The sequence below is a fragment of the Jaculus jaculus genome, chromosome 5 (genome assembly GCF_020740685.1).
Source record: "Jaculus jaculus isolate mJacJac1 chromosome 5, mJacJac1.mat.Y.cur, whole genome shotgun sequence".
Classification (NCBI taxonomy): domain Eukaryota; kingdom Metazoa; phylum Chordata; class Mammalia; order Rodentia; family Dipodidae; genus Jaculus; species Jaculus jaculus.
Genome location: NC_059106.1, coordinates 54585422 through 54608531, shown reverse-complemented (window position 1 = coordinate 54608531; position 23110 = coordinate 54585422). Strand labels below are relative to the sequence as shown.

Sequence of the window (23110 nt, the reverse complement as noted above, 5' to 3'; positions counted from 1 at the left end):
GGCAGGATGGCTTAACAATTAAGGCACTTACCTGCAAAAAGGACCCAGGTTCAATTCCCCAGGACCCACGTTACCCAGATGCACAAGGTGGCACATGCGTCTGCAGTTCATTTGCAGCAGCTGGAGGCTCTGGTTCACCTATTCTCTCTCAAATAAATATTCTCTCTACTTAGCTCTCTCTCCTTCCCTTCTACCTCAAATAAAATAAAATTAAACGTAAACATATTAAGAAAAGAAAAGAAAGAGGTGTCAGGTACACTGGCCCAACCCCGTGGAGTTGGGGTGCACATGGTCAGGCTATGCCTGACTCAACCCTGTCCCCCACTCTGATTCAGAGCTGTGCTGATTGGCCTGACCTGACTTGCTCCCCACTGAGCAGGAAGAGAAAGGGCAGTTCCCTGGAATCCCATGGCCTGCATGTGCATAAAGTTGTTTTGTTTGTTTGTTTGTTTGTTTGTTTGTTTGAGGTAGGGTCTCACTCTAGCCCAGGGCTGACCTGGAATTCACTGTGTAGTCTCAGGGTGGCCTTGAACTCATGGCGATCCTCCTACGTCTGCTTCCCGAGTGCTGGGATTAAAGACGTGCACCACCACACCCACCATAAAGTTGTTTTTTAAGGAGAAGTTTGCAGAAAGAGGGAATGGATTCTGTGCAGATAGAAGCCACTTGCCCAGAGGACAAGGTGTTCCTGCAGCCCCATCCCTTGGGCTGAGAACTTCTGAACCTTGGCAGCCTCCCCATAGGGGGTCACTGTCATTGCTTTTGGCACTTAGAGACTCCCGGCTTCTCGGCAGGCACCATTGGCAGTGGGGCATGGGGAAAATGCCTAAAACCTAAAAGAGGTCCTCACTATGCGAGACTGGAGATAGATTGTCAAAGGAGGTCTGCTTCCCAGGTATCCACAGGCTGAGCACTGGCTGCCTGTTGCTGGGGTGCAACGGGAGCCAAATGCCTCAGGGGGCTGTCCTCTTACCAGTGCGGTTGTGCCTCTCCACAGGTGGCAGCCTATGGTGGAAAGCTGCGGTACACTCTCTCCTACACGGCTGGGCCACAGGGCAGCCCGCTGTCTGACCCTGACATCCAGATTATGGTGAGCACTTAGAGACCACGGTGGGCAGGAAGCAGGGAGGGTGGAAACCACGCTCCTTTGGGGTCCCTTTAGTCCAGCACCCAGCTGAGCTGGCTTGGGCCCCTCCCCTGTGGCTAGCCACTACTAGTCTTCAGTCCAGCTGCTGGGCATGAAGGCAGTAGGCAGGTGCCTGGCTCCTGGGCACATGAGCTTGGGAACGGCACTGTGGCTAGATGGGAGGCTGGTAATTGGGGCAGCCTGTGGCTGGTGGACACCCACCACCTCTTCAGCACCCTCCTAATCTCACCATTGGCGTATCTGCAGGGCAACAACATCATGCTAGTGGCCTCCCAGCCAGCACTGCGGGGCCCTGAGAGGAGGAACTATGAGATGGTCTTCCGAGAGGTGAGCCGCACTTGGCCAGTGCCGGGTCTGATCCTGTCCCATCCTAAGCCCGAGGGATCGTGGCTTTGATGTCCACCGCACTGCACCCTGTCCATCCTCCTCTTGGCAGAGGGACTGCAGGGCTGTAAGAGCCATGGACAAAGCCCATGGTTCTTACTCACATTTGCCATCCTCCCCCCCACACCCACCCAGGAGTTTTGGCGGCGGCCCGATGGTCAGCCGGCCACCCGCGAGCACCTGCTCATGGCGCTGGCTGACCTGGATGAACTTCTGGTCCGGGCCACGTTTTCTTCAGTGCCGCGAGCAGCCAGCATCAGTGCCGTCAGTATGGAGGTGGCCCAGCCAGGACCCTCTGGTGGCCCTCGGGCACTCGAAGTAGAGGAGTGCCGCTGCCCCCCAGGCTATATCGGCTTGTCCTGTCAGGTGAGTATAGACTGGCCCCACTACATCTGCTCCCGCGCCGTAATATAAACAAGCTGACTGATCAGTAGCCGATACCATGGGCTGTGACTGCTCACAGAGCTAGGTGACCCTGCCCGCCCCATCACTGGCAGTTACTTCCCCCATATTCCTGAGCCATCCCTTTAACTGATAAAAGAGAGACTGAGGGATGGGTGGCTTACCCAAGGACACACAGCCAATGTGTGGCATTAATGAATTTGAATCTGGGTCCGGTGGACTCTTAAAATTGATGTGTCCTAACCACTAAGCAGTACTGCCACAGTATGGGCACACTCTCCAGAGATTCAGACTTAGCCTACATCCTCAAGGTGTCCACCCAAGGCGGGAAGAGCCTCTCAAGCACAGATGATTAACCCAGAGCTGAGCAGGGACATGTCTCAGAGGTGCATTGCATGGAGAGGGTGGCACCGTAGGCTCGAGGGGAGCTGAGGTCGGGAGAGGTACATGGGGACGACCCTGCACTGGAGCCACCTGTGGAAAACCAGCAAGGGCCACTTCTCGCGACCTGGCCTGGCCCTGCAGCGGGAAAGGCCATGCTGCTGAGGGTGTCCGGTAATCAGAACCGGGCCTGGGAAGACATGTCTGCCGGACATGGGTTGGATGGCCAGGTGGGAAAAGAGACAGAGGCAGGTGGCCTTTGTGGAAGGAGCACGGGGAGGTGTGACCGGGCTGTCTCTTGGAAGCACCTGAGGGGTTTGGCCAGAGCTGTGAGCTCTAGGTGGGCAGGAGTTTATCCTGCACGTGGCCCAGTTCACGTCTGATGAGGGAACACCAAGCAGGGAGAAGGAGAGCCACCAGGGCAGGCAGGGCTGCAGTGCCGCATGGGCAGCATGGAGGCCTAGTGTGGGCACGGCCGTGGGAAGCCCTCGTCTTCATGCACCTCTTCTGTCACCTCAGACTTTCCAAATCCCCAAGTGGAAGTCTCCATTGGCTCCATGTAAAAGAGGAGCTCTGGGAAAGTACAGCCTTAAGACACCCCCCACCCAAACTGCCCTTGGGTGTGGGGAGGGAGGTCCGCTAGCTTTCAGAGACGGGACAGCGGGGAGAACTGTTCTCTAAGCCTGACTTCCTGTCCCTGCTGCGCGCAGACATCTGTGAGGCTGGTGCTGCCCTGGTCACCGTGCTTACCTCCCCATCTTGGTTTTGTTTTTGTGCATATGTTTGGGATTAGTTTTTCCATGTATGTCTATATGGTGAGTGCATGCGTGTACATGTATATATGTATCTATGGTTTGTGTGTACGCATGTGTGTTGCAAATGCTTATGCATGTGTGTGAGGTGTGTGTGTGGACACAAGATGTAAATGTCGGGTGTCTTCCTCTGTCACTCTGCACCTTATTTTTTGAGACACTCTTTCACTGAACCTGGAACTCACCTGAGTGGGCTGCACTGGTTGGCCTGCAAGCCCCCAGGGCTTTCCTGTGTCTGCCTCCCCAGAGCTGGTATGAAAGGCACACGCTGCCACACCCAGCTTTTATGTGGGTGCTGAGGATCCAAGCTCAGGTCCTCGGGCTTGCATGGCAAATGCTTTACCAACTGAGCATCTCCTCAGACCTTTGTTTTGTTTTGATTGTTTGTTTTTGTTTTTTGGGTTTTTTTTTTTTTTTCAAGGTAAGGTTTTGCTCTAGCCAGACTGACCTGGAATCCACTATGTAGTCTCAGGGTGACCTCGAAACTCACAGTGATCCTCCAACCTCCCCAGTGCTGGTATTAAAGGAGTGCGCCACCACGCCCGGGTTGTTTTGGTTTTTTGAGACAGGCTTTCTTACATCCCAGGTTGGCTTTGAACTTACTGTGTAACTGAGGCTGGCCTTGAACTCCTGATCCTCCTGCTTCTGACTCCCAAGTGCTGCCATGCTCTGCTGGGTCAATTGGATGCATGCAATCGCAGTGATAATAACCTTCGACGGCCCTTTCCACCTACTCTTCCCCAGCCTGCTTTTCATTTAGCGGTGAAGTTTTTCCATGGAGGCCATTTCCACCAGACAAACCCTCAGGAACCAAGACCTGGGTTGGGGCAGTTTCCCCATTAAGGATGCTTTACTATTTCACTAAGCTCAGAGTGGCTGAGGGTACCAGGCTCCACCTCCTTCTACTGTAGCCACAGTGAAGTGGGCAGCTGCCTTTTGAGGACAAATATGGGTGATGGCTGGCTTGGGATGTCCTTGCAAAAGCCACTTGGGCTAGACACTAGAGGGTGCAGGAAGGAGAGGAGGCTGGGTCTGCTGGCTCTGCGAGATCAACCACCCTCTCCTTTAGGACTGTGCTCCTGGCTACACACGCACTGGGAGTGGGCTCTACCTTGGCCACTGTGAACTGTGTGAATGCAATGGCCACTCAGACCTGTGCCACCCGGAGACTGGGGCCTGCTCGGTGAGTTGCAAGCAGGGTCAGGAAGGGGTGGACATAGGGGCCTGGGTGCAGGGTGGGGGGATGGTTGGGACTTGCTAAGGTAAGCAGAGATCCAGGGGCAAGGTCACAAGAGGCAGCATCTAGGTCAGTGGGTCAGGTGGCTGAGAGGCTACAGACATGGTGGGGAGGCAAAACTCTGGAATGCCTTCCTTCTTTATAAAGATATGGTTCTTGGGCTGGAGAGATAGCTTAGTGGTTAAAGGCACTTATCTGAAAGTCAAAGGGTCCAGTTTCAACAGCTTGACAGTGCCTGTGCTCCATCTTCTTTAAGGCAAGGTCTCTTGCCAGTGCAAACCATCTCCAGACTAGGCTCCGTTATCTTACGCATGTTAGGATCACAGATGCATCCAGTTTTATGTGGATGCTGGGGAATCGAATCTGAGTGGCAGGCTTTGTAAGCAAGTGCCTGTGACTGCTGAGCTATCTCCCTAGCCCAAAGGGTGTTTTTATTTTATTTGTTTTTGAGGCAGGGTCTCACCATAACCAAAAGCTGACCTGAAACTCACTCTGTTGCCCCAGGCTGGCCTTGGACTAATGGTGAATCTCCTACCTCAGCCTCCTGAATGATTATTTATTTACTTATTTATTTGTAAGAGAGAGAAAATGGGCACACCAGACCCTCCAGCCATTGCAAATGAACTCCTGACACATGTGCCACCTTGTGCATCTGTCTTACTTGGGTACTGGGAAATCAAACCTGGGTCCTTTGGCTTTGCAGACAAGTTCCTTAGCCACTAAGCCATCTCTGCAGCCCAATTTTTCTTTTTTAAACTTTAGTTTTTCAGGTTTGGCAATCAAATGTATGATCTTAGATACATATTTAGACCTTTCCGTCCACTTTTCACTTCACAAGTAAACACAGGATCGCCATAGTTGGTCAGGAGTTTTTTCCACTTACTTGTGCCTGAGCATCTTTCCACAACATGGCTAGTTTGTTTACACCTGGTCTTTTCAGAGTGGTGTGTGTATGACCTCCAGAGCACAAGTGGTGATAGAGCCACTAGCTAAGCATGAAGCAAGGACCGCGCTAAGTCCATACACCTGTGAGTGTCTCTGGAAAGGAATCATTTGCAACCCACGTGGACTTTTACAATGAAGTGTGGATTTTTGGGCTGGAGAGATGGCTTAGCAGTTAAGCGCTTGCCTGTGAAGCCGAAGGACCCTGGTTCGAGGCTCGGTTCCCCAGGTCCCATGTTAGCCAGATGCACAAGGGGGTGCACGCGTCTGGAGTTCGTTTGCAGAGGCTGGAGGCCCTGGCGCGCCCATTCTCTCTCTCTCCCTCTATCTGTCTTTCTCTCTGTGTCTGTCGCTCTCAAATAAATAATTTAAAAAAAATTAAAAACAAAAAACAATGAAGTGGATTTTTAGGGTTCTGTGCCAAGTGTATCTTGTCTTTCCTTTGCTGTCACAGGTTTTTAGGTATAAAACCCTTTTGATGGCTATATGGCTGCATATACTCTTAAAATATTTATTTATTTATTTATTTATTTATTTGACAGAAAACAGGGAGAGAGAGAGAGAGAATGGGCATGCCAGAGCCTCCAGCCATTGCAAACAAACTCCAGATGCATGCACCCCCTTGTGCATCTGGCTAACGTGGTCCTGGGGAATCGAACCTGAGTCCTTTGGCTTTGCAGGCAAGCGCCCCAACCACTAAGCCATCCCCCACAGCCCTGGATATGCTTTTAAAAAAAAATTTTTTTTTTGGCTTTTTCGAGGTAGAGTCTCACTTTAGGCAAGGATGACCTGTAGTCTCAGGATGGTCTCAAACTCATGGCGATCCTCCTACTTCTGCCCCTTGAGTGCTGGGATTAAAGGCATGCACCACCATACCCAACTTTGGAGAATAGATAAATATAGATATAGATAGATATAGACAGTTAGTTAGTTAGCCAGTCAATTAGTTTTTGAGGTAAGGTCTCACTTTAGCTCAAGCATACCTGGAATTCATTATGGAGCCTCAGTGTGGCCACAAACTCACAGCAATCCACCTTGGCCTCTTGAGTGTTGTAATTAAAGATGTGTGCTACCAGACCCAGCTTGGATATACCTCTTTAAAAAAAGGGTGCTGCGGGGGAATGCGGGGCCGGCCCCTGAATCCTGGTACTATTTATCCTGTGCTGCCAAAGTTCCTCGCCCTCCTGCCCCAGTCCTGCCAGAAACGGCTTTGCTGCAAAAGCCACAGCCAGGACTCCCCTGTGAACACTGACCTGTTTCCAGAGAAGATGAGGAATGGAGTGCTGCAGGACAGCAGAGAGAAGGAGGAGATGGCTGAGAACAGTTCCACTTACCAGGGGTGTAGTCCCACCTATGTTGTTCAGGAGACCTCCCTGTGACATGTGAATCCAGCATCCAGCCTCTCTCCTCTCTGAGAGGCCACCCTGTGGGGATGAGTCACTTCATGTGTTCCTTAGGGTTGAGTTGGGCTGACCTAACCAACAAAGGGCCTTGTTCTTAAAGATTCTCACTTGCCTTGGAAACTGTCAATCTTGGCTATGTGAGAGTAAGCACAGGTTTTTTCCATATCCCTTGACAGTCTTTTCTCTTTGGGACCAGGCTAACAAGGTATAGAATTATGCCCAAATAGAGATAGAAACAAATCCTCTGGGAAGATAATGTTGGCTTCTGACTTAATATAGCCAAGCATCCTTGGACCTAGTAGAAATAAGCCCTTCTGATTATAACTGCCTTGGGGCCCAATTGGGAAAGATTGACCAACTCTACCTTAAAGCATGAAGTTACCTTTGCCAACTGTCACTTCCCTTTGAATCTTAAAAGCCACAGTGGGCCTTTGTGATCACTTCCAGGTTGTCTGTGACACCCAAACCCCTCTCATTCTTATCTGCCTACCTCCATACTTGAGAGGGAGTTTTTGAGGTCCCTGGGCCTCTCAGAATAAACTGATAGAATCATCTACTTTGTGTAGAAGGGCCAGCTTTCCATATCAAGACCACCTCTGAGATAAGCATGGAAAATGTAAAGTTAAGGAACCAGGGCCCTGTCCAGGTCCTCTATACAGTGCATTAGCCTCTGGTCTCCAGCCAGGCCATTCTGGTCATTGTGTCATCCATGCTGTTTTATTTTGGAGTTTCTTCATCATGGTGTCTTTGTTCCTAGGGAATAAAAAGCTATTAGACCAAGAAAAAATAAATAAATAAATAAATAAAGGGTGCTGGAGAGATGGCTTAGTGGTTAAGGCGCTTGCCTGTAAACCCTAAGGACCTATGTTCAACTCCCCAGATCCCATGTAAGCCAGATGCACAAGGTGACACATGCACAAGGTTGTGCATGTGCACAAGATGGCACATGTGTCTGGAATTGCAGTTGCTGCAAGCCCTGGTGTACCAATTCTGTCTCTCTCATAAAAAAAAAAAATATTTATGGGCTAGAGAGATGGTTTAGTGGTTAAGGGTCTACCTGCAAAGCCTAAGGACCCAAGTTTGATTCCTCAGTACCCACATAAGCCATATGCACAAGGTAGCGCCTGCATCTGGAATACATTTGCAGTGACTAGAGGTCCTGGCACACCCATTTTCTCTCTCTCTCTCAAATAAATAGAAATAAAATATTTTTAAATATTCATTTATTTTTATTGTTTTTTTTATTTTTATTTTTATTTTTTGGTTTTTCAAGGTAGGGTTTCACTCTAGCTCAGGCTGACCGGGAATTCACTATTGTATTCTCAGGGTAGCCTTGAACTCATGGTGATCCTCCTACCTCTGCCTCCTGAGTGCTGGGATCAAAGGCGTGCGCCACCATGCCCAGCTCACTTTTTATTTGCAAGCAGAGAAAAAGAGAGAGAGAGAGATTGAGCATGTCAAGGCTTCTTGCCAGTGCAAACGAACTACAGATGCATATGGCATTTGGTGCATCTGGCTTAACATGGGTACTAGGGAATTGAGCTTCGGTTATCAGGTATTGTAACAAGCACCTTGATCCATCTCTCCAGCCCCTGGACATATTTTTAATATATCTACTTCCTTATCTATAAATGCTTAGGTTTATTTCAACATCACCAATATGAGTATCAGAAGTAACTCTCTATGCCCTGCTATGATTATTTCTGTAATAGTCGCTCACAGACTCAGGTTTCTAGATCAAGGAATTGCCCAAGTGAAAGGGCAGTTCTTCTTCTTTCATGACTGATACCCCTGTACCCCACAGCAATGCCAGCACAATGCTGTCGGTGAGTTCTGCGAGCTGTGCGCACCAGGCTTCTACGGAGATGCCACCGCAGGGACGCCTGAGGACTGCCAGCCCTGTGCCTGTCCTCTGACCAACCCAGAGAACATGTGGGTGCCCTTGCCCAGACCACTGGGGGTGGAGGGCACTGCCGTGGCTTTCAGAGCCGATGTGGAGGGAGAGAAATGGGAATGGGTCTCAGTGCTCTGACCTTTGCCTCCTCTATTCCAGGTTCTCCCGCACCTGCGAGAGCCTGGGGGCAGGGGGCTACCGTTGCACAGCCTGCGACCCTGGCTACACCGGCCAGTACTGTGAACAGTAAGTGTGCAGACTGGAGCAGGGGAGGGGAGGGGAAAATGATAGACTCCCCGTGTGGTGTGGCTCTGAATTTACTCTGCCAGGATCATATCGCTGCCCTGCCCAACCCTTCCCAGACTCATACTGCCCTTGAGAACTGCTTCATCCAGTCTCCTACTTCTGACACCCAGCTCTCCATGCCAACTGAACCAAACTTCTTGAAGTGTTTTTGTTTGTTGAAACACAGGGTCTAGCTGTGTAGCCCTGGCCTGGAACTCACTGTTTATACCAAGCTGGCCTGAAACTCATGCTGATCTTTCTGCCTTAGCCTACTGAGAGCTGGGATTCAGATGTATGCCACCGCACCTAGCTTGCCATACAATTTGTTTTTTGGTTTTTGTTGTTTTTTTTTTTTTTGCTTACCTGTGCGTGTGTGTATGTGTATGTGTATGTGTATGTGTATGTGTATGTGTACTTGCACACGCACATACATGCACCCGTGATATATGCATGTGTATGTGCTCTTGTGGCACACCATACATTCTTCTGCAGTAGGGGTGGCCCAGCTGTTGTGGTCAGAATGGAACATCCGTTGTCCCCTTCCATTGCTCTTCTGGCTTGTTTTGAGTTAGTCTATTTTTAGTGATCAAGGAGCTTTCAGGACTGAGTCTCAGGTCTCTTCTCCCCTGTGGGACTGGAATTACAGATCCCATCTGTTTACATAGGATCTGGAGATTTGAACTCAGGCAGTCTCAGGCCCTCATGCTTGTTCAGGAAGTGCTATGACCTGCTGAGCCATCCCCACACATTTTTATTGAGCATCTATTGTGTGCCAAGCAGTGTGCTAAGTAGCGATAGATTCTCAGCCCTTTGGATTCTATAGCACGAAACAGGAGCCAAGTCAGTGGAAAAGCCCACATATTTGATACCACTGGATGGAGCATGTGGCAGCAAGAAAGCCTTGCTGATCTCAGGGCTGAAGGAATGCCCCTGTCTGGATCCTCTGCCCTTCCCTTACTCTGGTTTTATACAGACTTGCCATGCTGCTTTCCCAATCAGTTCCACAGAAACAGGCACCTCACCTTGTTTCCTGTTGAATCTCCACACCAAGCCTGCTGCTGGGACATAGTACTTGACTTTTAATAAACTCTTTTTTTAATTAGAATTTTAACCAGGCATGGTGGTGCATGCCTTTAATCCCAGCAATTGGGAGGCAGAGGTAGGAGGATCACTGTGAGTTTGAGGCCAGCTTGAGATTAAGGGAATTCCGGGTCAGCCTGGGCTAGAGTGAGACCCTACCTTGAAACAAAAAAAAAAAATTAGCCAAACGTGGTAGCTCATATCTTTAATCCCAGCATTCAGGGGGCAGAGGTAGGAGGATCACTGTGAGTTCTATACCAGCCTGAGACTACAGAGTGAGTCCCAGATCATCAGTCTGGGCTAAAGTGAGACCCTACCTCGAAACCAACCCTCCCCCCAATTTTTTTTTTACAAGGTCTCATGTAGCTCAGGTTGGCTTTAAACTCTCTATATAGCAAAGGATGACCTTGAACTTCTGTTCTTTTTGTCTCTACCTCCTAAGTGCTGAGATTATAGGCATGTACAATCATATCTTGTTTATGCAGCACTGGGGAATTGAACCCAGGGTTTTGTGCATGCTAGGCAGTCACTCTGCCAACTGAGCCACATTCCAGCCCATCCTGAGCCTTAGTTGGATAAATGTTATCCTAGAGAATAAGGGCTTACTTTCCCTTTACGAAACCTGCTGACATTCACTTACACTCCCCTGTTTCAGCTCTTTGAGGCCTTGTGTTGGGGCTCTTTGGCTAAGTTGGCTCCCCAAGTTCCCCATGAAGCACTGGGTACTTTGAGGCTTCTATAGCTGATCCTTGTTCCCCCAACAGGTGTGCCCCAGGCTACGTGGGTAACCCCAATGTGCAAGGGGGCCGGTGCCTGCCGGAAGGTAAGTGGGACCATGGCCCCGGGTGGGGGTGAGCAGCAGGCCAGGAGCACGGATTACACGGAGCTGAGGTGGAAGATCCTGTTCTTTAGGAGAGGGATAACAGTATCATTTTTTTTAATTTTTATTTTTTTACTTATTTAAGATAGAATGAGAATGCCAGGGGCTTTTGTACCACTGGGAAATTGAACCTGGGTTTGCAGCCTGGGTTTGAGCCACTTACCCAGCCCAAGGAGAGGGATGTTAGACACTATTGCATGCTGGGACTCTCCTGCCTGAACAGCCTCTCCTTCCCACGCTGCAGCAGACCAAGCTCCACTGGTGGTCCAGATCCACCCCTCTCGGAGCGTTGTGCCCCAAGGTGGCTCCCACTCCCTGCGGTGCCAGGTCAGTGGGAGCCCACCCCACTATTTCTACTGGTCCCGAGAAGATGGACGGCCCGTGCCCAGCAGCACTCAGCAACGACATCAAGGTACCCATGGACCTGTCCCTGCCCTACCAGAGTCCTCTCCTGCATGTGAGCTGGACCTTGACAAGCAATCCTTCCCCCACCAGGCTCTGAGCTCCACTTTCCCAGCGTGCAGCCCTCTGATGCTGGGGTCTACATCTGTACCTGCCGGAACTTACACCACACCAGTACGAACCGGGCAGAGCTTCTGGTCACCGGTAAGTCCCTGCTCCCTTGCTCTGGCAGTGCCTATCCTGGGCTAGGCCTTCACCTGCTGGGCAAGGACAGCTGCCATAGCGATGGAGAGAGGTTCTGGATATAGACAGAATCGTCAGGACTGTGTCGTGGCCTGTGAGAGCAAGAGAAGGGCTACTGCCCGGGGCCTGAGCACCTTTTACTTGGATGAGGAAGGCTGTAGCTAGCGGATGTCATCATCCAGCTCGCCCAGAACAGAATCTGTGGCAGGACTCCAAGAGGGGAGAGGGAGCAGGAAAGAGAAGGTGTTCTGAAGAGCAGACATTGTCAGGTAAGTGACTGTCACAAGAAGCTTTTGCTTAATGTGGCCCAGAAAATTTAGGACTCTCAGAGCCATCCTGCGCTAGCATCCAGGCAGTCTAGGTCTGTGCCTGTCAGCTCCTCGTGGTCATTGCCGAAGGCCTGATTCGGGAGCGTCACTTCCCTGCCCCCGTCATACCTCCTACTTCAGGGGAGTGCAGTGGGCTGCAGCTGACATGACGATAAAAGATCTCCCGCAAAGAAACACAGCTTCTAAGGCCGGGCGTGGTGGCGCACGCCTTTAATCCCAGCACTTGGGAGGCAGAGGTAGGAGGACCGCTGTGAGTTCTAGGCCAGCCTGAGAGTACATAATGAATTCCAGGTCAGCCTGGACTAGAGCAAAACCTTATCTCAAAAAAACTTTAAAAAAAGAAAGAGAAGAAGGGAAGGGAAGGGAAAGAAAAGAAAAGAAAAGAAACTCAGCTTCTGGGAGTCAGGCAGGGGGTGCTAAAGTGACAAGGCAAGGAGACACGGGGCGGGAGAGGTTTGTGGTTCTTGGAGAGACAACCTGGTGGGTTCATCAGCCGGCCGTTTGGACATGAGGCTAAAGTTAGGAAAGGGCTTTTGGAGAAGTGGATTTTGGAGGTTTGAGTATGAGGGTGGTATTCAAAACCATGGGAAAAATGAACACACCCAAGGGGAGTGTGGCTCCAGGGACAGCCCCAAGGATTTCCAAGGTTGGCATGTCCAGTGGAGAGGAAGTACAGGAAAAGCTGGAGGAGCAGCTGGGAAGATGAGAGGAAGGAGGGGAGGGATGTCCAAGGAGTGACAGGGAGAAATGGCTTCTGGGAAAGCAGCTCGTGTCCCACCACTGTGGCAGGACGGTGCCCACAGATGTCAGGCTCTGATGCAGTGAGTTGATGCTGGGGAGAAAGGTGGAACGTAGGGTGGAGTAAAAGCAAAGAGTGGGTGGAAGCAGAGGTGTGGAAAACTCATGGCTCTTGGTTCTGAGACAGACGGATATAGTAGTGCACACCCGTAATGTCAGCGCCCAGGGGAGAGGTGGAGGCAGGAGGATCACAAGTTGAAGACCAACCCTAGCTATGTAGCAAGGCTCTGCCTAGAAGAAAAGGTCTTGGCTCTGAAAGGGGACCATGCAATGGGATAGTAGCTGAGAAAGCACAAGGTTGAAGGGGGCAAGTTCAGAAATGGAAAATTCTGGCACACCTTGGTCTATGGAGTAGCTAAGGGGTATACATCTGATGTGGCACGAGAAAGGACGTCCTGCCAGGTGTGGTGGCGCTCAACTGTAACCCCAGCGCTTGGGAGGCAGAGGTAGGAGGATCGCCATGAGTTCAAAGCCACTCTGAGACTCCATAGTGAATTCCCAGTCAGCCTGGGCTAGGACAAAACCCTACCTCAAAGAGAGAGAGGACACCCTTAGAAAGTCCCACGTTACTGGGTGGGATGAGGGTCGGTGGGCACCAGCAGGGCACCATCCTTCAGGGATCAGGAAGGAATTGGGGAGAGACAGATTTGGGAATTGGGGTGATACAAACACACCTGGTTGATAGTTTCTGTTTTCTCATGAAGTGTGAGTTGAAGCCATGGGCTGTGGGTGGAGTAGACAGGGGAGGCTGAGGGTGACAGAGGAGATGTTAAATAGTTGTTTGGAGACTAGAAACCGGAAGCAGGAGGAGAAATCCAGTTGCAGTGAAATGTGAAGTGTTAAGAGCTCGCCTGTGGCCTGAGATTTGAACTGGAGCCAGAGTTCTCCCACTAAACCACACTGCATGGGTGTGGGTGTGTGCATGCTGCCTGCTCAATGCCAGGCAGCAGAGAGGACATAGTGGTAGGGTTCAGCCAGGGAAGACACAGCAGTGCCGGGGGATGGGGGTGGAATGACATCTAAGCTGGTCTAGGAAGAGATATGCAGAGGAGGTAGACTGAGGAAGTAGATCAGTTGGTACAGTGCTTGCCTAGTGTGCACAGAGCCCTTAATTTTAACCCCAACCACCAAATAAATTGTGCATGGTGATACACACTTGTAATCCCAGCACCTGCAGATAAAGGCAGGAATGTATTATATTTCCAATGTCATCCTTAGCTTCTTAGTAAGTTTGAGGCCAGCCTGGGCTACATGAGACCCCGTCTCAAGAGAGGGAGAGAGGGAGAGATAGCCAGAAGAGGCGATGCAGAAAGAGACTACAGGACAGGCGTCTGCTGCCTCAGCTCACCTGGGACTTTCCGCTCACTTGCACAGAGGCTCCCAGCAAGCCCATCGTGGTGACAGTGGAGGAGCAGCGGAGCCAGAGTGTGCGCCCTGGAGCTGATGTCACTTTCATCTGCACGGCCAAGAGCAAGGTGAGTAGTCCGGCAGGGAGTTGGGGAGTTTCTCTCCTTGCTTCCCTGAGCCTACCCTCCTCCTTGACTTTGCCCCCGCCCTGCAGTCTCCCGCCTACACCCTGGTGTGGACCCGCCTGCACAACGAGAAGCTGCCTTCCCGTGCTATGGACTTCAACGGCATCCTGACCATTCGAAACGTGCAGCCTAGTGACGCGGGCACCTACGTGTGCACCGGCTCCAACATGTTTGCCATGGACCAGGGCACAGCCACACTGCATGTGCAAGGTGTGCCTCGTCAAATCATTATCCTAGCTCCAGGGTTGCCCTACACACTGGGACAATGTGCCATCTCTTTTTTAAATTTCTATTTATTTATGTGTGTGTGTGTGTGTGTGTGTGTGTGTGCGCGCGTGCACACACACACACGTGCATGTGCATGCCATCGCATGAATGTAGAGGTGAGGTCAGAGGACAAGCTTGGGGTGTTTGTCCTTTCCTCCCATCTTTTTTTTTTTTTTTTTTTTTTTAGTAGGGTCTCACTTTAATTCAGGCTGACCTGGAACTTACTCTGTAGCCCAGGCTGGCCTCAAACAGTGTTCTTCTCCCTCAGAATCCAGAGTGCTGGGATTAAAGGTGTGCACCGCCCGGTCCCAGCTTTTATCTTCTTTTGAGTTAGAATCTCTTGTTTTACAACTGTGTGGGCACCGGCCCAGCTGGCTCACCAGCTTATAGCTCTCCTGGCCCTGCCTCTCGGCCACAGGCTCATCAGAGTCACAGATGCTTGCTCCACTCTGTGTCCAGTTTTGTTGTGGTTTTGGTTTCTTTGGTTTCTGAGATAGGGTCTCTCTCTAGCCTAGGCTGACCTGGAATTCATTATGTAATGTCAGGGTGGCCTCGAACTCATGGCAATCTACCTACCTCTGCCTCCCAAGGGCTGGATTATAGGTGTGTGCCGCCACGCCCGGCTTCATCCAGTTTACATGGGTTCTGGAGTACTGCAAGTCAAGCTAGCAGGCTTACAGTCAAGCCCTTTGTTTTTTGTTTTGTTTTGTTTTTGCTTTTTTTCAAGGTAGGGTCTCACTGTAGTCCAGGCTGATCTGGAACTCACTCTGTAGTTTCAGGCTGGCCTCGAACTCACTGCAATCCTCCTACCTCTTACCTCCCAAGTGCTGAGATTAAAGGCGTGCGCCACACACAGTCAAGTTTTAATCCTGAGCCATCTCACCTAACCCCATGCTCCATTTCAAATGCAGTGGATCATTTCTGAGGACCTGCAGTGAGAGGCCCTGGGTCTAGGCTGTAAAGAAGCAGAGAAAAGGACAAACAAAATCTCAGCCCTCTTGAAGTATATATCCCAACCCAGGAGACCCTAGTGAGGGACCGTGTGAGCTGACACAATGCTTGCGCATGGTGATGAGTCCTGGGGGTGGACCAGATGGACGAAAGGAAAAGATACGAGTGGGAGCTGGCCCAGGCCTGTAGAAGGTTGAAGCAGGGGGATCATGAGTCCAAGGCTAACAGTGGAATGCTTCTCCAAATTCAAGAAGGCATGAGAGAAAAGAGTGTGACCCTGTAGACGGGCTGGCTCAGGAAGGGCCTCCCTAAGAAGTGACTTCCAAACGGCGACATCTGTGAGAGAATGTTGAGCCCGTTCGAGAGTTGAGCTGCAGTGGTCTTCACAGAAGGGGCCGTGTGCAAAGGCCGAGGCAGGAGCAGGTTGTTACGTCTGAGGGCCAGCAAGGGCACCCTGGCTGGAGCTGCAGGAAGGCAGGATAGGTGAGAATCTGAAGGCCCAGTCAGAGGTATGAGCAGGCAGCATGTGGTGGGTCATAGTTGGGAATTTAGATTTTATTATCAAGTCGTAGGGACCTGGACGTGGTGACACACACCCATACTCCCAGCAAATGGCAGGCTGGGGCAGGAGGATTATGAGTTCAAGGCCAGTCTGGGCAACATGGTGAAACCCTGTCTGGAAGGAAGGAGGGGTTGGCTTGTGGGAAGCAGCGAAGCTTCACTGATGTTTTAAAAGCTCCTCTGGCTACTGTGGGGAGAAGGACACTCTCTAACCCAACCACATGTCCTTTCTCCTCCCCTGTCAGCCTCTGGCACCTCAGTTCCCCCTGTAGTCTCCATCCACCCACCACAGCTCACAGTGCAGCCTGGGCAGCTGGCTGAGTTTCGCTGCAGTGCCACAGGGAACCCCACACCCACCCTGGAGTGGACAGGTGAGGCCATGGTGGCACTGACATTTGGTCTCAGCTAGATGTAAAGGGCAGGGGCAGGACTGTGTAGTCGGAAAGGGTGCTGACCCCATGTTTCTACGCCAGGAGGTCCCAGTGGTCAACTCCCACAAAAGGCTCAGATCCATGGTGGCATCCTGCGCCTGCCAGCTGTGGAGCCCTCGGATCAGGGCCAGTACCTGTGTCGTGCCCTCAGCAGTGCCGGGCAGCACGTGGCCAGGGCCATGCTCCAAGTACATGGTGAGAAGACGAGGCCGGGGTGAGGGCAGGGCTAGGGACAGTCCAGAGAGGTGTCCTCATGGGCTCTGTCTGCAGGTGGCAGTGGGCCCCGGGTCCAAGTGAGCCCCGAGAGGACTCAGGTGCACGAAGGCCGCACGGTCAGGCTGTACTGCAGACCTGTAGGTGTGAGTGGTGCCACCATCACCTGGATGAAGGAGGGGGGCAGCTTGCCCCCACAGGTGAGCCAGTGTGTCCCTCCCAGGCCTTGAGCCTGTCCCAGCGCCCACCACCTATTCCCCCCCATACCTATCCCTCTCCTCTCCTGTATCTGTATTTCCTATTTCACTCCAGCAGTTCACCCCATCCTCAGCTTTCCCCCAACATTTGTGTGTAGTATGTGTGCGAGTGTGTGCATGTTTGTATGTATGTGCAGGCAAGATGCAGATAAGTACATGTGTGTACATAAAAGCGAGAGGCGGGTGTCAGGTCATTGTTTTCCTTCCTTTCCACCTTATTATTGAGACAGGGTGTCCCATTGAATCCAGAGTTCACTAATTCAGGTAGTCTAGCTAGCAAGCAAGCCCCGAGTGTCCCGTTTCTGCCTCCAAGCACGGGGACCGTGGGTGTGCACCGCCACACCTGGCATTCACTTGAGTTACCTAGCTACCCAAACTTGGGCTCTCACGCTTGCATGGTAAGCCATTGCCCCATCCCACAGTCCACGCCTTTACTGGCAGATTCCGTGGTCCTCAAAGCCCCACTGGACCTTGATCTTTGCTCACTGTCTCCCTGTCCCTTATCCGTCTCCTCTGCCCCTACCCTTGCCCGGGCCAGGCCTCCTCTCAGGTGGCTGAGCCAGCCTCTGTCCGTGTGTGGCAGGCGCGCTCAGAGAGCGTAAACGTCGCCACGCTGGTCATCCCAGCCATCACGCCCGCTGACGCCGGCTTCTACCTATGCGTGGCCACCAGCCCCGCAGGCACTGCCCAGGCCCGCATTGAAGTGGTTGTCATCCCAGGTACTGAGCCTCTGGGGCTGAAGTAGGGGTAGAGTGAGCCACGACTCCCCAAGGCGTCCTTAACATCTCACCGTGCTTACAGCCTCAGGTGCCAGCTCGCTGCCGGTCAGGATCGAGTCCTCGTCACCGTCCGTGACTGAAGGGCAGACGCTCGACCTTAACTGTGCAGTGACAGGGCTGGCCTACACCCAGATCACATGGTACAAGCGAGGGGGCACCCTGCCTCCCCATGCCCAGGTAGGAGGCTCCCTAAGGCTGGGGCAGGATCTGGGTGGCAGGGCCTCTGGCTGGGGATGGCCTTTTGGCAAGGAAGCACCTCCCGCTACCCAGCAGTCCTGGGCCACAGGGCTAGAGTGGTGACCACAGCCCTAGTCCCATCCTCACCTACCTTTGCTCCACCTCTCCCCCCTTGGCCCAGGTCCACGGTTCTCGGCTGCGGCTCCCCCAGGTCTCACCAGCAGATTCTGGAGACTATGTATGCCGAGTGGAGAGTGAGCTGGGTCCCAAGGAGGCATCCATTGTTGTCTCTGTCCTGCACAGCACCCATTCAGGCCCCAGCTATGTCCCAGGTGAGACGCCGTCTGGCTCGGGAGGGGAGAGGAGATACAACGGGATGGGGGAGTACTTGTGTCCTTTTCGATGGCATGGGGACACAGGGACATCTCAGGCAGGCTGTGACCCCTGTGCTGCCTGCTCAGGGAGCCAGAGGACTAGGAATGATGCAGCCTATGAGGAAGTTTCAGAATTGCCAGGAGTCAGGCTGACAGGGTATGGAGACAGCGCTGAGCCAGGAGTCAGGCCGTGGGGTGTGGACACAGCACTATTTGTGTGTTGCCTGCTGACTGGGGATGTGGTTTCAACACTCGGTGAGCATGTGCTTAGATGAGTTGGGGCCTATGGAAATTGCTGGAAGGGAGCAGGGTCCTTAGTCCCAGTCTGCCAGCTGAGCTCCCTGGCTCCTTGCATCTGAGCACCCAGAGGTGAGGAGGGCACATGGGCCCAAAGCCCTGAGCTGGAGGTGGGAAAGGAAGGGGCTTGCTCAGCCAGCCATGTGGAGATTGAGTGTTCCAGCCCAGAGCTACCTCAACACTGCCATGGCCTCTGCCCAGGGCTGTCAGTGAGGCCCAAGGTCAGTCCTCTAACTAGCCCCTCTGTGCTTAGCCTCTGGCGGCACCCCACCCATTCGCATCGAGTCCTCCTCCTCTCATGTGGCTGAGGGGCAGACTCTGGATCTGAACTGCATCGCGCCCGGGCAAGCCCAGGTGACGTGGCGAAGGCGCAGTGGCAGTCTCCCTGCCCGGCACCAGGTATAGCCACCCCAAGGGCCAGCCTGCGGGAGGGGTGCACTGGGAGAAGCTCGGGCCCATCCTAACCTCCAGCCCACTCTTGTCCACACAGACCCACGGCCCCCTGCTGAGGCTGCACCAGGTGTCCCCTGCTGACTCGGGAGAGTATGTGTGCCATGTGGTCCTTGGCTCTGAACACAAAGAGACCTCTGTCCTGGTTACTATTGAACCTTCTGGCTCCATGCCTGGTTAGTGGCTTTCCAGTGGTATCAAAGATGGAAGAGACTGAAGCTTTCTAGGGGCCTAGGGTCCACGTGATTCCTGCTGACAGTTGAGGACAGGAGGTCACCTAAACACTGGCTGCGAGGCCCTACTCACACAGACTGCTTATCTGAGTGCCTGCTATCTGCCCATCACACTGTCCTTGCCATGTCACTCCCCTGGTATCCACCCCTGCCTCTCATTCCTCCCTCCTGGCTTCACTGCCTCATCGCTTCCTCTCCCCCCGCCCTCTCCTTTTTGGTTTTTCGAGGTGGGGTCTTGCTCTAACTCAAACTGACCTGGAATTCACTATGTAGTCTCAGGGTGGCCTCAAAATCTCTCCAGTTCTCCTACCTCTGCCTCCCGAGTGCTGGGATAAAAGGCGTGCGCCACCACGTCCAGCTCTTCCTCTCTACTGCAACCCCCAGCCTATACCTGGGTCCTCCAACAAGGTTATTGAGTGCAGAGCTTCAAGTGTGGGCCACACTTGAAGATCACAAGACTAACCCAGTTCCAAGTGGCAGCTCCTGCCCCATCTCCTGAGGGGCATCCGCTATCCATCATTTGTCCCCACAGCTCCAAGACCTGTTCCGCCTGTCAGGATCGAGTCCTCATCCCCCACAGTGGCGGAGGGACAGACACTGGATCTCAGCTGTGTGGTAGCTGGGCAGGCCCATGCACAAGTCACGTGGTACAAGCGTGGAGGCAGCCTACCTGCTCGGCACCAGGTACGCAGCTCCTAGAACATTGGAAGGGCCACGGGTGGTGGGCTGTGAAAGGCTCAACCTAGGGAACCTAGGGATCGGTGTGGGGCACTTGCTGGGCTGTTTGGAAGCCCTCTTATGAACCTGGTATGTCTTTCTAGGTCCGTGGCTCCCGCCTGTACATCTTCCAGGCCTCCCCAGCGGATACTGGAGAATATGTCTGCCGGGCTAGCAATGGCCAAGAGGCTTCCATCACAGTCACGGTCACTGGAACCCAGGGAGCCAACTTTGCCTACCGTGAGTGGGCCTCCAGGCTGGGCAGGATGCAGAAGGAAGAGATTATGGGGTGGCCTTAGAGGGCTCCGGTGACTGACCTCTTGCTCCCCAGCCCCAGGCAGCGACCCTCCCATCCACATTGAGTCCTCGTCCTCCCACGTGGCCGAGGGCCAGACCCTGGATCTGAACTGTGTGGTACCAGGACAAGCCCACGCCCAGGTCACGTGGCACAAACGTGGGGGCAGCCTGCCTGCCCGGCACCAGGTAGGGAGCGGGAGAATGGAGGCGCCGAGAAAAAGAGGGGGTCCTGCGTGGTGGGGAGGACCAGCCAGCTTCGCTGAGAGTTGCGTCCTGACACTGGCTGGCTGGTGACCTCAGGCAACTTGCTCAACTCTCTGTGCCCTCGTTTCGGCGTCTATAAGGTGTCAGCACTAGTCCCTGTCTTCAGAGTTGGATTAGGGGTCAGGTTCAGTGGTTTATTTGCAAAAACAGCTCAGGGCTGTCCCCACCCTCTGGAGAGACGGAGCTGGAACTGTGGTATCCTTGTCAGTGGGTGCTTCCGGTCCTGCTGCCTGTGGCCTGCAGCACCGTTTTATGTGCCTCCGAGGGGAGTCGTTCGTGTCCCTTTACAAGTGTCGCAGTAGCTGCTGGAGAGGGTCTTGGCTTCTGACTGTAGAGTGTATGCCTCAGCACTAGCCCAGGCTCCTCCTGTGTGGCCTTCTGCCCAGGATTAGACCCCCTTCCTGCCCTGTCTTCAAACAGAAACAGGGGGGCAATCAAGAGATGATAGCCAGCCCCTGGGGCCCCTGGAGGGTGGCGGGTTGCGGGCTGTGGGTGTCGGAGTCCTGGTGGGGCTCCCTGTGACTCTGCCTTCCCTTGGCCAGACCCACGGCTCCCTGTTGCGGCTGCACCAGGTGTCCCCTGCCGACTCAGGCGAGTATGTGTGCCGGCTTGAGGGCAGCTCCGGGCCTCTGGAGTCCTCCGTCCTGGTTACCATTGAGCCCGCAGGCTCCTCGCCCGGTGAGTAGTGCTGGGGACCAGACAGGGCTAGGAGCCACCCGGGGAGGCTTCTCACTCCAGCCATGCCAAGGCTAGGAGGTCATACTACCTGTCATACCTCCCATGAGACCAGTGACCCCTGTGCCTGCTCACACCCATCTCCCCTCATCTCATGGGGACTGACCCTGTGCCCTCTGCCGCCCAGCGCTAGGGGTGACCCCTCCAGTCCGGATCGAGTCATCTTCCTCCCATGTGGCTGAAGGACAGACTTTGGATCTGAACTGCCTCGTCGCCGGGCAGACTCACCCTCAGGTCTCCTGGCACAAACGTGGGGGCAGCCTCCCTGCCCGCCATCAGGTAGGAAGTAGGGGGTGAAGGGAGGCTCTGAGGGCTCAGCATCGCTGGACAGTGAAGAACAGAGTCGTGAGTTCAGCAGATTCTAGTTCAGACACTGCTCTGCCATTTGCCTGCATTGACTTCCCTGTCTGACACCCTCTGTCAGATGGACTCACGCCGTCTACTCCATCTCCCCTGTAGCATGTCAGCAACTGCTGGTGCCAGCTCTTAGCCGTAGGTCAAGTGGTGGGCTCAGTCATGCCCCAGCCTTAGGGCAGGGGAGTTAAAAGGTCAATTCAGCTCGTTGGGCTGGGAAGGGGAAAGGGAAGGGTATCAGAGCCTGGCTGGGAACGCCCCCTACTGGGCTCTGAGCCTGCACCTCCATCCTGTCCCTCCCAGGTGTATGGCTCGAGGCTGCGGCTACCCCAGGTGACCCCAGCTGACTCTGGGGAGTATGTGTGTCGTGTGGCCAGTGGCTCCGGCACCCAGGAAGCCTCAGTCCTCATAACCATCCAGCAGCGCCTCAGCCCCTCCCACCGTGAGTGCCTGGGGTGGTGGAGAATAGCCAGTGGCTGTTAGGGACGCAGTTCCCCCTCAGCAGCACCCACACCTCGCCTTTGTTCTCGCCCCCAGCCCAGAGTGTGGTGTACCCTGTCCGAATTGAATCCTCTTCAGCCTCACTGGCCAATGGTCACACCCTGGACCTCAACTGTCTGGTAGCCAGCCACACCCCCCACACCATCACCTGGTACAAGCGTGGAGGCAGTTTACCCAGCCGGCACCAGGTACGGAGCCAGAGGACAGGACAGCAGCCTAGTGGAAAGGCCAACACAGATCCTGGTACCTTGCCCTGTGCTCATTCAGTCATTCCATCCCAACCACATCAGCCGAGACAGAGGCCATGGCACAGAGCTACCCTGCTAGTCTTGGTTGGCATCATTCAGACTCAGTGTCCCTGTTGCCTGACGCTGCTGGTCCCCAGTAGAATATGACAGGTGTCTAAAGGGAAGTAGAAATGCTTAGTGACTGAGCAATGTGACAGCTGGGGCACCCTGGGGTGGCTCTGCAGGCTTCTGGAGGGGTGACCAGTGGAAATAACACCTGTAGGCTTTTCTCACATGGTCCAGAGGAAGCGCATCACACCAGGGACCTTAGGAAGGCACTAAGGCTTCAAGGGGGCCACCTGGCACCAGGCCAGATGAGAGGGCTCCCAGGGTCAAGTGGCCACAGTGGCTAAGATGCCAAAGTCCTGCCTCCACTCACAGCCGATTCCCCCTCTAGATCGTGGGCTCCCGCCTGCGCATCCCTCAGGTGACCCCAGCAGACTCTGGTGAGTACGTGTGTCATGTCAGTAACGGTGCTGGCTCTCAAGAGACCTCACTCATCGTCACCATCCAGGGCAGCGACTCCTCCCATGGTGAGTGTGCGGGAGGGTGGGGGGGCAGGGAGCATGAGGGAGACATGGTTCCCAGCGCTGTCACTGTCGTCTGACTTCATTACCCCCTCTCTCGCCAGTGCCCAGTGTCTCCCCACCAATCCGGATTGAGTCTTCATCCCCCACAGTGGTGGAAGGACAGACCTTGGACCTGAACTGTGTAGTGGCTGGGCAGCCCCAGGCCACCATCACTTGGTACAAGCGCGGGGGCAGCCTGCCTTCCAGGCACCAGGTACTAAAAGAAGCCACAGTCCCCCTCATCT

At 53.5% G+C, this 23110-nt stretch overlaps 1 protein-coding gene across 1 annotated transcript in view; it reads left to right on the top strand.

The window, feature by feature from the left end:
- The window catches only part of Hspg2 (heparan sulfate proteoglycan 2), a 127803-nt gene that overhangs the window by 75622 nt on the left and 29071 nt on the right, over positions 1–23110 (top strand). The window contains exons 34-61 of the mRNA XM_045149090.1: positions 998–1090; positions 1394–1474; positions 1667–1897; positions 4196–4309; positions 8513–8640; positions 8762–8848; positions 10732–10790; positions 11092–11259; positions 11343–11453; positions 13994–14094; positions 14181–14361; positions 16176–16301; positions 16404–16556; positions 16632–16774; positions 17415–17550; positions 17633–17787; positions 17969–18119; positions 18712–18857; positions 18949–19084; positions 19674–19825; positions 19963–20098; positions 20190–20341; positions 20962–21097; positions 21282–21433; positions 21812–21950; positions 22046–22197; positions 22694–22829; positions 22928–23079. Coding sequence (XP_045005025.1) covers positions 998–1090; positions 1394–1474; positions 1667–1897; positions 4196–4309; positions 8513–8640; positions 8762–8848; positions 10732–10790; positions 11092–11259; positions 11343–11453; positions 13994–14094; positions 14181–14361; positions 16176–16301; positions 16404–16556; positions 16632–16774; positions 17415–17550; positions 17633–17787; positions 17969–18119; positions 18712–18857; positions 18949–19084; positions 19674–19825; positions 19963–20098; positions 20190–20341; positions 20962–21097; positions 21282–21433; positions 21812–21950; positions 22046–22197; positions 22694–22829; positions 22928–23079 — 3807 coding nt within the window. The remainder of the gene's footprint in view (positions 1–997; positions 1091–1393; positions 1475–1666; positions 1898–4195; positions 4310–8512; positions 8641–8761; positions 8849–10731; positions 10791–11091; positions 11260–11342; positions 11454–13993; positions 14095–14180; positions 14362–16175; positions 16302–16403; positions 16557–16631; positions 16775–17414; positions 17551–17632; positions 17788–17968; positions 18120–18711; positions 18858–18948; positions 19085–19673; positions 19826–19962; positions 20099–20189; positions 20342–20961; positions 21098–21281; positions 21434–21811; positions 21951–22045; positions 22198–22693; positions 22830–22927; positions 23080–23110) is intronic.